This window comes from Sturnira hondurensis, unplaced genomic scaffold (genome assembly GCF_014824575.4).
Source record: "Sturnira hondurensis isolate 20B ecotype Veracruz unplaced genomic scaffold, ASM1482457v3 Scaffold0008196, whole genome shotgun sequence".
Taxonomy (NCBI): Eukaryota; Metazoa; Chordata; class Mammalia; order Chiroptera; family Phyllostomidae; genus Sturnira; species Sturnira hondurensis.
This window is the reverse complement of record NW_028080827.1, coordinates 206,916-219,607: the sequence shown is the minus strand read 5'-3', so window position 1 is coordinate 219,607 and position 12,692 is coordinate 206,916. Positions and strand designations below refer to the sequence as shown.

Genomic DNA, 12,692 nt, shown 5'->3' with positions numbered 1-12,692 from the left:
GTTTCTCTCCCTTTCTCCTCCCACGCTTCTTTTTTCTCTAAAAATAAATAAAATAAAATTTTGGGGTAGATACCCCAAAGAGCAGTTGCTGGATCATGTGGTCACTCTACCCTTAATTTTTTGAGAAACCACCATACTGTTTTCCACAGTGGCTGCACCAGTTTACATTCCCACCAGGAGTGAATGAGGGTTCCTTTTTCTCCACAACCGACACTTATTACTTGTCATATTGATAATAGCCATTCTAAGAGGTGTGAAGTGGTATCTCATTGTAGTTTTGATTTGTATCTCCCTGATAGCTAGTGAAATTGAGCATCCTTTTCTATATCTTTGGGCTATTTGTATGTCTTCTAGGGGGAAGTGTTTGTTCAGGTCCTCTGCCCCATATTTAAATTGGATTCTTTATTTTTTTGGTGTTGAGTTGATTGTACGAGTTCTTTAAGTATTTTGATACTAACCCTTTATCGGGGCCATTGTTTGCAAATATCTTCTCCCATTCAGTTGGTTGCTTTTTGTTTTGTTGGAGGTTTCTTCTTTTCTTTTTCTAAAATATATTTTATTGATTATGTTATTACAGATGTCCCATTTCCCCCCTTTATTCCCCTCCACCCTACACACCCTCTCCCTCCCACATTCCCCCCTTTAGTTCATGTCCATGTGTCTTAAGTTCTTTAGCTTTTACATTTCCCATACTATTCTTGACTTCCCCCTATTTTCTGCCTGCCATCTATGCTACTTATTCTCTGTACCTTCCCCCCTCCTCCTCCCACTCCCCTGTTGCTAACCCTCCATGTGATCTCCATTTCTGTGGTTTTGTTCCTGTTCTAGTTGTTTCCTTAGTTTGTTTTTATTTTAGGTGTGGTTGTTAGTAATTGTGAGTTTGCTGTCATTTTAGTATACATGTTTTTTATTTTCTTTTTCTTAGATAAAGAAAATTTTAACATTTCATAAAATAAGGGCTTGGTGATGATGAACTCCTTGAATTTGATCTTATCTGAGAAGCACTTTATCTGTCCTTCCATTCTAAATGAAAGCTTTGCTGCATAGAGTAATCTTGGATGTAGGTCCTTGTCTTTCATGACTTGGAATACTTCTTTCCAGCCCCTTCTTGCCTGTAAGGTTTCTTTTGAGAAATCCGCTGACAGTCTTATGGGTACCCCTTTGTAGGTGACTGTCCCCTTATCTCTTGCTGCTTCTAGAATTCTCTCCTTCATTTTAATCTTGGCTAATGTAATTATGATGTGCCTTGGTGTATTCCTCTTTGGGTCCAACTTCTTTGGGACTCTCTGAGCTTCCTGAACTTCCTGGAAGTGTATTTCCTTTGCCATATTGGGGAAGTTCTCCTTCATTATTTGTTCAGATAAGTTTTCCACCTGTTGCTGTTCCTGTTCCCCTTCTGGTACCCCTATAATTCAGATGTTGGAATGTTTAAAGATGTCCTGGAGGTTCCTAAGCCTCTCCTCATTTTTTGAATTCTTGTTTCTTCATTCTGTTCTGGTTGAATGTTTCTTTCTTTCTTCTGGCCCACTCCATTAATTTGAGTCCCAGTTTCCTTTCCATCACTATTGGTTCCCTGTGCATTTTCCTTCATTTCACTTAGTGTAGCCTTCATTTGTTCATCTAATTTGTGACTAAAATCAACCAGTTCTGTGAGCATCCTGATGACCAGTGTTTTGAACTGTGCGTCTGATAGGTTGGCTATCTCTTGGTCACTTAGAAGTACTGGCTCTGGGGCTTTGAACTGTTCTTCTTGAGCCATAATGTTTTGGTCCGCTCACACCTGTTATGTATGAGGGGCGGAGCCTTAGGTGTTCCCCAGGGTGGGGCATCACAGTTGCTGGGTTGTGATGCTATATGTGGGGATGGGGTCCAAGAGGGGGAAAAAATGGCACCTTGCTCTACTCTCTGTTGCTCCTCAGTCCCTTCCACCACTTTCCCCAAGCAAACTGGGCCTTTCTGGTGCTGATTCCTGTGTGGGTGGGCTTGTGTGCACTGTAGGACCCTGTGAGTCTCTCCAGTGAACTTTCCTGTGAGGGTGGGAGTCTCTCCCTGCGCCTCAACCCCCGCAAGTGTTTGCAATCCGTGTTTTGAGGCTTTATTTTCTAGCACTAGGATCCTGGGTTGCGCAATCTGTCTCGCTCCCCAGTTATCTGCACATGAATGTGGAACTGCTGCCCGATCAGCAGGCCACCTGCTTCTCAATCACTGCCTTGCTGGGTCTGTTTGTTGCCACCGCACACCCGGGGTCTGCCAGCCACCACCTAGGTGCCCAGTGTCTGTCTGGTGCAACCTTGCATGCCCTGGGTGCCTTGCTCGTCCCGGGTGCCTTGTGCTTCCTGTGCCACGACTCTGCCCCACCTACCAGTCTGGATCAATGTGTCTATTTTAACTCCTTGATTGTCAGACTTCCATACAATTCAGTTTTCTTTCAGTTTTGGTTGTTACTTTGCTTCTGAATTGTTGCTGTCCTTATTTTGGTTGTTTGAGGAGGCACAGTATGTCTACCTACACCTCCATCTTGACTGGAAGTGTTGGAGGTTTCTTTTGCTGTGCAGAAGCTTTATAGTTAGATACCGCATTTATTTATTTATTTTTGCCTTCACTTCCCTTGCCTTTGGAGTAATACAGAGTCTTCTTCAGTGCCCATGGAATAGTCTCCTGGATAGACTATACGTTAGGCCACAAAAGAAGTCTAAATAAATTTTTAAAAATTGAAATTATACAAAATATTCTCTCCATTCTATACAAAATGATGCTAGAAATCAATAATAGAAGGAAAAGCAGAAAATTAAAAAATACGTGGAAAATAAACAATATATTCTTTTTTTTAAAAGTTGGAGAAAGTGGGAGGCAGGCAAAAGAAAGGTAGAGAAACATCAGTGTGTGAGAAGTACATCAGTTAGTTGCCTCTTACAACGCCCCTAACTGGGGATCTGGCCTGCAACCCAGGCATGCGTCTGGTGACCTTTTGGTTCACAGGCTGGCACTCAGTCCACTGAGTCACACCAGCCGATGCTAAACGAGATAATTTAAACAACCTATAGGGTGGAGGTCCATTATATGGAAAATCAGGATATACTTTTAAATGAATTAAAATGAAAATACAACATGCCAGAAGTTATGGGATACAGTAAAATCAATGCTATGAAGGTATTTAAAGCTGTAAACACCTTAAAGAGGATCTTATCAAAAATCTAACTTTAGCCCTGGCTGGTGTAGCTCAGTGGATTGAGTGCGGGCCTGTGAACCTCACGATTGCTGTTCAATTCCCAGTCAGGGCACATGCCTGGGTTGCAGGCCAGTTCCCAGCAGGGGATGCATGAGAGGCAACCATACATTGATGTTTCTCTCCTTCTCTCCTTCCCTTCCCCTCTAAGGATAAATAATTAAAAAATATAAAAAAATCTAACGTTATACCTTAAGAAACTTAAATGAGAAGAACAAAGTAAATCCAAAGCTAGCAGAAGGAAAAAAATAATAAAGATTACAGCAGGGATAAAGGAAACAAAGAATAGAAAAATAATAGGAAGGACCAACAAAACCAAAAAAATTGGTTCTTTGGAAAAATATCAACAAATCGACAAACCTTTAGCTAGACCAACTCAGAGAAATCAGTTAAGAATACTGTACTCTGACTGTAAAGCCTTTAGTGTGGCAAAAAGAACTATAAAGTCATTTTAATCTTATTCAGTAGTTTGTTAGTGATATTGGTACTATTTTAAAAAGTTTTTTTATTGGTTTTAGAGGGGAAGGGAGGGAGAGTGAGTGAGAGAAACCCCCAACTTGGGATGGAGCCCACAACCTAGGCTTGTGCCTACATCATGTCAGTTATGCTACGATGCTCCAATCAACTGAGCCACATCAGCTAGGGCTATTGGTATTATTTTTTAACTATATAAACTTTAATAAGATAATACAAATAAGATAAGTAATGCAAATAAGATAAGTGATTATGTTCCTATTGGGAACCAGGGTTTTCAAGGTAAGATAGATATGAGTATAAATTTAAAATATTTTTAAAATGCTGTAATTTTATTTTATTATTGTTTTAATTTATTGATTTTGGGGTGACGGGGAGAGAGAACATTGATTTGTTGTTCCATGTATTTGTGCATTCCTTGGTTGATTCTTGTATGTGCCCTGACTAGGGATCAAACCCACAACTTTGGCCTATTGGAACAATGTTCTCACCAATTGAGCTACCTTGCCTGGGCCTAGAAATGCTGTAATTTTAAATTTGAATGGAAACTATCAATATGAATTCAGGTTTTTTAAAAGTGCTATTTCTAACATTAGGCATTAGCAGCAATAGCAATGAGCTCCCTTAGCACATAGATTTTGGTCTCTACATACCCTTCCTTACTACCAGGATTCCAAGGGAAAATGACTGAGTCTTGGTCTAGTGCATATTTTTTCACCTTTAATGAAAGAAATCACACACTCCCAACCCTGACCCTCTATAGGCATTTTTTCCTAATCACCCCCCACTGCACACAATTTTAATACCATAGATATACTGTATATTTATTTATGTATTGTGGCCATATGATGGACATAAACCAATTGAATATCTAAGAATTTTTTCACCCTCAACAATAGCTAATTTTGTTAAGAATGCATGGTAAGGGCAACAAAGACACAAGGGATTCTGGGACATATAACAAAATCACAGAAGCAATCAATCCTGAGGAAGCTCCCACTGACCAGAATTGGAATATTTTAGCATTAAAAAGAATAAAAATTTATTGTGATGAATTAAAGTGTAATAAATATATAAAAATCTGTAAATTCATAATCTTACAAAAAGAAAATAAAATCATTATCATCTGTCACTATTGGAGAACACTGTTCAACAACTCTTTCCTTTAAAAACTAATTAAAGGGAAATAAGCACATCTTTTTTAGTAACAACTGCAGTTCAGTATAATTAAATAGCCCCAGTTGAAAAGTGGAAGCTTCACCCTGGCTGGAGTGGCTCACCTGGTTAGGCATTGTCCTGCAACCTGAAAGGTCACTGGTTCAATTCCTCGTTGGAGCACATGCCTGGGTTGCAGGTTCAGTCCCCGATTGGGGTACAAGTGACAACAATCAATGTTTCTTTTTCTCTCTCCCACCCATTCCCTCTCTCTAAAAATGAATAAATACAATCTTTTTTTTCTATTTAAAAAAATAGGAAAAGCCCTTCTTTACAGAAACTATGCCAGCTAATAAAATTTCTTTATAGAAAAAAACCCCAGCTAATAAATTGATAGAATTAGAAAATCATCACTTGACACCCCTAATAAAATAATTATAGATCATCAATGGATACTAACACAATTAGGTGAAATGTTGGTGGGCTTGCAGGGTGTCAAAGGATCACCTCTCATTAAAAGGGGAAAACTTTACAATGGGGGGATTTTGTGGGCACCACTTTAGGCCAAATGGTAAATTTAGCGTTACTGGGACATTAGTGGGACAATGAGACATTACGTGCCTCAAATATAATTTAATATAAAGTACACAGATCACTTCTTCAGGTGTTCTTGCCAAAGTTATTTAAACTGAATAGTCTAATGTAGCCTTTTATAGCTAATTTCCAGTTTATAGGAGATACAAGGGATAATGAAGCAAGTTAAATGATTTTATGAAGAAGCAATCAGATGAATTCAGAATGTGAGAAATGCCATTGTGTGAAACAACTTACCGTTCTCTTCAAAAAGCCATTATGAAAAAAATAAATGGGGAGGGGGGCACTATCCTAAATTACAAGAGATTTTGGAGACATAACCAAATATGATGCATGTTTCATGTTTAGATCTTACTATAAAAGACATCTAAAAAAACAAATCTAATTTTTATTAAGTAGTTTTACACAAGGAGCTGTTCACAATCTGCAGTTAAACATTGTATATTCATGGCTGCTTAATTACAAAATCTTCAGAAAAACATATTCAAAGAAACTCAAGACTTTAAAAGAAAAGTACTATGGTTCCTTAAAGAACAAAAAATCAGATGTAGACACTTGAGGTGAGAAATGAGGATTTTTAAAACATATATCTACCGTACTTTATTAAGATTAAGTAGGTTTTTACTTTGTTTGTAGCACAAGTTTAAGTGCCCAGAGACTAAAGTAATAATTTACTGGGAACCATTTCAAAAGTAAAATATTTTACATCTAGCACTTAACACATACTATTCTTAAAATGTTTTAATACATAACACTTTAAAGCAGAATACTTCCTAACTAGTATCAACAAGTCTCATCCGATAACCCAAATATCAACATTTTCCTGTGTTAACTCTGAAACTAATACACTATATTTTTCTTTCATTTGTATCATACTTTGATGGAGAGGGAAGTATGTCTAAGTTCACCACACATTCTTTGCATATGATACTTTGTATTTATAAGCTGACTTCAAATTTTAAAAATACCCAATATTTTGAAAAGTGGCTTTAAATTCATTGTATGTCCTCCTTTCTGAGTCTTTTTTAAAGAAGACCAATATAATTGAAAAAATTATTCAAAGACTTTAAAACAAAAGCACTTAAGTTATCTATGTTTTTACCTGTAAACTGAAATTTCTTGGCAAGATAAGCATCTGGAAGACCCTGAAACCAGTGTCTGTTTTAAATGGTATTTTTTGGGGTCATGTGTGAAGAAGAACATTTGCCATGTTCTCAGGCTTTATAAAAGACATTTTTCAAATAATTAGGGGAAATTTGAATATGGATTAGGTGTTACATGACATTCAGGTATTACTTTTAATTTCATTAGATTTATTAGCAGTATATGTCTATATAGGAGAAATTCCTTATATTTTAGAAGTACATATTAAAGTATTGAGAGGTGAAATGTTTCATGACATCTGTCATTTATTTTAGAGAACTTCAGCATGAAGAAATAGATGAAACAAATATGGCAACATGTTGACATGAGCTAATGTGTTAAATATAGGAGATGAGTGTGTTAGTATTGATTGTACTAGTTTTTCAATGACTTTAAAAATATATTTGAAAATACTCATAATATAAAGTTTAAAATATTAAAAATTGTGTAAAGGATGTTACTTTCCAGCCTGAGGAAATATAAGTTGGTTGACTTATGTTGAGAACTGTGGGTCTTGGATTCTTTTTCATATGCTTTTTTCTCTTCCTTTTCTCCCCCCCCCCCCACACCTATCCAGCACTCTTTGAGTCTATGCACAGCAACCAGGCCTCAGATAGTCCATTTTCCCCACCTCGTACTCTTCATTCACCTACCATACAACTTCAGCAGCACTCTGAGAAGCCCCCTTGGTGTAAGTAATCCTTTTGGAACTCCCTAGACAAAGGTCAAGAGGGATGGGGGAATTGGGGAGTGAGAGAGAGACCTGTCCCTTGAGGGAAATGAAAATGAGGGTTGAAAGACCAGGAAAAACCAGTCAGAGAAGCAGTCACATCTGCCTCTCTCAAGATGAAGGGAGGATATATGTTTTGTTACCTCTGTCCTCCATGCCCCTTCTAGCTTATTAGGGGAGGCTCCAAAAAGATAGAGAGTCCTTTGGGGAAGAAAGGATGAAGACTTCGATCTCCTCAGATCCTCATTTGGTCTCTATAGCATCCTCAAGTAAAGATGACTTGGGAGGAAACTTGAATACATAGAAAAGTTGGGAGGAGGAAACTAGAATTTGCTACTACTCTCTAGATGTCCTTTCTCTCAAGTTGTCTGTTGTCAGTACAAGTTGAGGTGCTGCTTTTCCTCATCTGTTCTTATCTTTAGACTATCGCTAATTATCCTGTGAACAATGGGGGCCACAAGGATTTTTAGGGTAATTGTAAGGGGAGGGAGATATCAGTAGTAATCAGAGGGGAGATAAGGGCTGGAGACACCACTAAAGGAAAATCCTTATTCATCCTGCCTCCAGGGAATAACTAAAATTAAACACACCTTTCACTATTTTACTTGGATACGATTTAAGTAGATTCATACTTCAGCATGAGGGTAAATACCTTTTGAATATTGCCTTTCTGTGGCACCCTGAATCCTGAATAAAACTTTCCTTCTGAACACTAGGAATTCTCCCTCTGAAATTCAGATTATCCTGCACTCACCTTGCCATTGTCCCTTTTACCTCTCTCCTGTAGTGTTTATGGTCTGAGCCCCTCTAGCCCTTCTCCCCTTCTCCCAATTATGTTTCTGTCTGACCTCTTTGATTTGCCTGAATCAAACCACTAGCCAAATATTAAAGCTAGTTCTACATTTGAGTGAATTCATCTTACAGCTTTTTTTTCTTGTTTGTAATCTTAGTATCAGGTGTATATCATCATTGGTAAGTATTTTGGGGGCCTGTCTCTTTGCCCTAATAAGCCTTGTTAGCTCAAAACCATGTTCCTCTTTTTTTTTTTCTGCTTGAAGCATGCCTCTTGTGATCCTTCACAAAAAAAGAGGTTGCCGGCATGCCTTAAACTGAATGATTGATAGAGCCTTTGTAGGCTTGGGTTTACCAACTTTCTCAGGTTCTCTTTGATTAAAAGATATTCAGGTGGCCCCTATTTCCAAAATCTATAATTATTTATATCAGAGTGCTTTAAATATAAAGTTGTAGTGCCATCAATAAATATAGTATTTACAAAGGGAAAAGTAGATTAGTCCCCAGCAAGAGGTCAATGAAGTAGAGGTTGGGGTAGGAATTGTCCTGATGTAATTAATTGAAGACCCTATGGCCTTCATTTTATTACTGTCAGGATCTGGAAAATTAGATTTTATATTTTATGTGAATTTAATATCCACAAACCTGTAACATTGTATGTCCCAACACTTACAGGGTCTTAACTTAGGATCCATGAATGGATTTCAGGGTAAAGTCTATGAACCACAAGAATTATATGTAAAGATTAGTATGATTATTCATATGTACATTTTTCTGGGAAGGTAGTCCATGACTTTCCTTAGAGTTTCAAAAGGGTCAGTGAGCCCCAGAAAGTTTAGTTAAAACCTGCTGCCAGAAATTCTATGACATTCTTGCATCTCTAGGTAAATCATTTCCCTTTCTACCGTTCTGGTTCACAAGGTTTTTCTACATCCTTCTGCTTACTTGTATCTTGGGCTATAAACAGTGATTACCTCTGCCTCAGAAATACATTGATTGCTTTAAAGAAATGATTCTTAACCAAAGATGTAATTGGTAGTGTTTCAACAAACTATATTACCCTTATATCCCTCTCCACTGCATAACTTTACCCTAAACCTACAGATTAGAATCTCTAGAATCTATTAGAATCTATGTAACCCTAATTATGAGCCAGTGGGATAAAGTGTTCATTCATATGCTTCTAAATGTGAATGAGGGATCGTGAGAATTTGGAATTGGGATAGGGATACATTGGTGAAAGAACTGGATGAAGGCAGCCTCAGCACTGTCTCCTGAAGCCTTAGATGCACCTTGGTGCTACTCCTGTAGCGTACGTTAGGCTGAAGCAACAGTTTCTGGGCTGGGCTAACTTGGGAGTATAATTTAGAAGTATTCAGGCCTGCCCTGGCTGGTGTGGCTCAGTGGATTGAGCGCGGGCTTGCGAACCACGCGATCATGGTTTGATTCCCGGTCGGGGCACATGCCTGGGTTGCAGGCCAGTTCCTGGTTCCCGGCAGGGGATGCACAAGAGGCAAACATACACTGATATTTCTCTCCCTCTCTCCTTCCCTTCCCCTCTAAAGATAAATAAATAAAATCTTTTTTAAAAAAAAGAAGTATTCAGGCCTTCTTTCCCCAAGACAGAGTAATACAGGCTATCTGTTCTGGCACTTGAACTACATGTGTAGAGTAGAACCTACTCTTCCAGCTTGCCTGACTTGGTCTTCTGAATTTGCTTTACAGACAGCAGTGGCCCTTCCAGCACTGTGTCCAGTGCTGGTCCCTCCTCCCCTACTACAGTGGATGGTAACTGCCATTTTGGCTTCAGTGGTCAACCCTCCCTAAGTGCACGTGTGGCTGAGGAACGTCAAGGCCCTGGGCTGCACCAGGAGAAGCCTGGGAATGGAACACAAGAGCTCCCCATAGAAGGGGAGCAAGAACCTTTTGTACCAAGCCAGTCCCTACAGGAACCACCCATAGAAACCAGCCAGACATGTGAAGAAGTTGATGAGGTCAGCCAGCCACGCCAGCAGGTCCCTGACCTTAGCCAGCCATGCCAGGACATCCCTGAAGAGGTCAGCCAGCCATGCCAAGAGGTCCCTGACAACAGCCAGCCATGCAAGGTTATCCATGATGATGTTAACCAGACATGCCAGGAGGTCCCTCAGATCAGCCAACTGTGCCAGAAAATCTCTGAGGAAGGTTGCCAGCTTTGCCAGGAGAATCCTGAGAAGATCAACCAGCCATGTCAGGGGGTCCCTGTAGAGGTTGGCAGGCTGATCCATGGGTTTCCTGAAGGGTTTGGTGGCCTGGTCCAGAAATGCCTTGTGGAAGTTGTCACACCAGCCCAAGAGATCCCTGAGGAGCTCAGCCAACCATGCCAGGAGTTCTCTTTGGAGGTTGGCAGACTGGCCCAAGAGGCTTCTGCAGCCAATCTGTTGTCTCAGGATATCCCTGAGGTTGATACACTATCCCAAGAGTTCCCTGAGGAAAGTGATCTACAGATCCAGGAAGTCTCTGAGAAGGTTAATGAGCAGTCCTGCGTGGTCCCTAACATGACCGACCAGCTGCCTGGGGAGGATGTTCCCCAAGCCCGGTATCCATGTAGTGATCCAAACCTTCAGAGCCAGTCTCTAGCCCATGATCAAAACTCACCTCTTCCACCAGCAACATGTGATTAATCATTTTCTCATTAATGGTGTTACACTGTACCAGCCATTCGAGCTAGCAGCTTTTTCTGTTGGCTAAATTACCTGCCAGCGTGAGGCCTTGGATCTTACTAGAGGTGTCTGAGGAAGCAGTCCTCTTGGCTTGAAGCATACAGGTGCTGGAGTTGGGCTTGGTGAGGGGCCAATTTCATGTTCAAAGCATCCATTGACTCCTCCCCAAGCCATTAGACTTGAACAGGATTTCCTTCAAGGGGTGAGCTGGTCCATTATTACCCAGCTGCCTCTGGGCAACCCAGAAAATCCCTGATTGTTAAAGGAAATGCCTCTTAACTGCTGAAGACACCATCCGGGGACAAGTGCAAAAGGGGATTCCATGGTCTTCACTTTTCTGAAGAAATATTCACAACTTCTCAAGGTACCCTTAGACCATACGTGCATTCAGGGAGACTCTTATCTTTGCTAGCACTCCTCAGATGGGCCCAGGATGGCTGGCTGAAATGTCTGCGAAAGAAGAGTCCCCTTCTCAAACAAACATCCATCATGGCCACTAACTTTTAGACTGGGCTTATGGGTATGTCCATATCATCCCCAGGTGCCCCAAGTTCCATTCCTCTGGGCAGTAGCTCTATGGGAAAATAGGTATTGGATTGCTGCAAAAATTTCCAAGAAACTATTTAAAATGCTCTGGGGGTTCTTGGCCAATCTATGAAGCTGGGCCTCCTTTTGTTGTGGGGCTTTTTGGCTTAGGAGATGCTGCAGTAGAGAGAAATCAGGTTCTATTTTAAACAATCAGCAGAGATCAATATTGTACAGACATGAGCAAAGATTATATATATATATATATATATATATATATATATATATATACACATATATATATATTTCTGTAGTCGTGTCAGGGATGGACTGGCCAAAGAACAGACACTCCAGTGTCCCCAGGAGGTTTGTCCTTATATCATTGTGTCTTTAGGGCCAGGTGTGATTATGAAGCTTTTCCCAAAGATTGGGGGATGGGAATGCGGGTGGGTAAAAGGGATAATGCCATCGTTGGAGTGTGGGGCCGGAACATTATGAGTGCTCAATAAATACAAAATAGTGAGAAAGGTAGTGGTGGTAATGATGTCCTTGTGAACTCAAGAATGAATGTGACTATAAGTCAATCGTATCTGTTACTGAATTAATCTGAACCAGTCAAGAGCCTTTGTCGTTGAGTGGGAATGGGCTGCACAAATAAAGAGATCAGGCATCCCAAGAGATTACTATGGCAATCAGTCCACTATCCTAAAAGGTCTTCACTGAGTAGTGTTGTAGGACAGGGTCTGTCTCCGTGAAACCCCAGAGGGTACACAACGCTTTTTTACCAGCTCCTTGGAATCCCTAGTTTTTCTCTGATGCTTTGGAGTGTCAGGAAGTGTTGACATAAAGGGGTTTTGCTCTCTCTTTACCCCCTTGACATCTTTACCTGGGGGGAGCCCAGAACACTAGGAGGGCTGGAAGTCCTCCTGCCCATATATTCACGGTCACAACTTAGGCCTCTCTTGACATACCCAGGACGATGCAGGGTTTCATTCCAGGGGGAGAATCCAACATTTTACTCCATGAAAGTCCTGACTGCACAAGTAAAACGTATTTACAACCTCAATAGGCTCTGGACTCCTCATGGCTCCTATATTTCGTACCTCTTTGGTGTTCACCTCTCTGAAGTATTTGATGCCGGTCATTCAATCCCCAGCTCTTGACCCCATGGAGACCCCCTGCCCTTCTTCCCTCACCTAAACCAAATGTATGTCCCCACCCTTGGTTCAGGTATTCTGACCCATTTTCAGAAACTATGCTGGCTCCTCATATCCTTTTCTCACTTCACCCACCCTATGCTCTTGGGATTCCCTGGGTCCTAGAATTGCTTTGCGTTATCAGACATTGAGAT

At 40.4% G+C, this 12,692-nt stretch overlaps 1 protein-coding gene across 15 annotated transcripts in view; it reads left to right on the top strand.

Moving 5' to 3' along the window:
• Nucleotides 1-12,597, top strand: part of PPIP5K1 (diphosphoinositol pentakisphosphate kinase 1) — a 44,201-nt gene extending 31,604 nt beyond the window's left edge. For all 15 annotated transcript variants that reach the window (XM_037054472.1, XM_037054484.1, XM_037054480.1 and 12 more), the window contains 2 exons: nt 7,170-7,283; nt 9,840-12,597. In XM_037054472.1, coding sequence (XP_036910367.1) covers nt 7,170-7,283; nt 9,840-10,777 — 1,052 coding nt within the window. In that variant the 3' untranslated portion in view covers nt 10,778-12,597. The remainder of the gene's footprint in view (nt 1-7,169; nt 7,284-9,839) is intronic.
• Nucleotides 12,598-12,692: the final 95 nt, after the last annotated feature.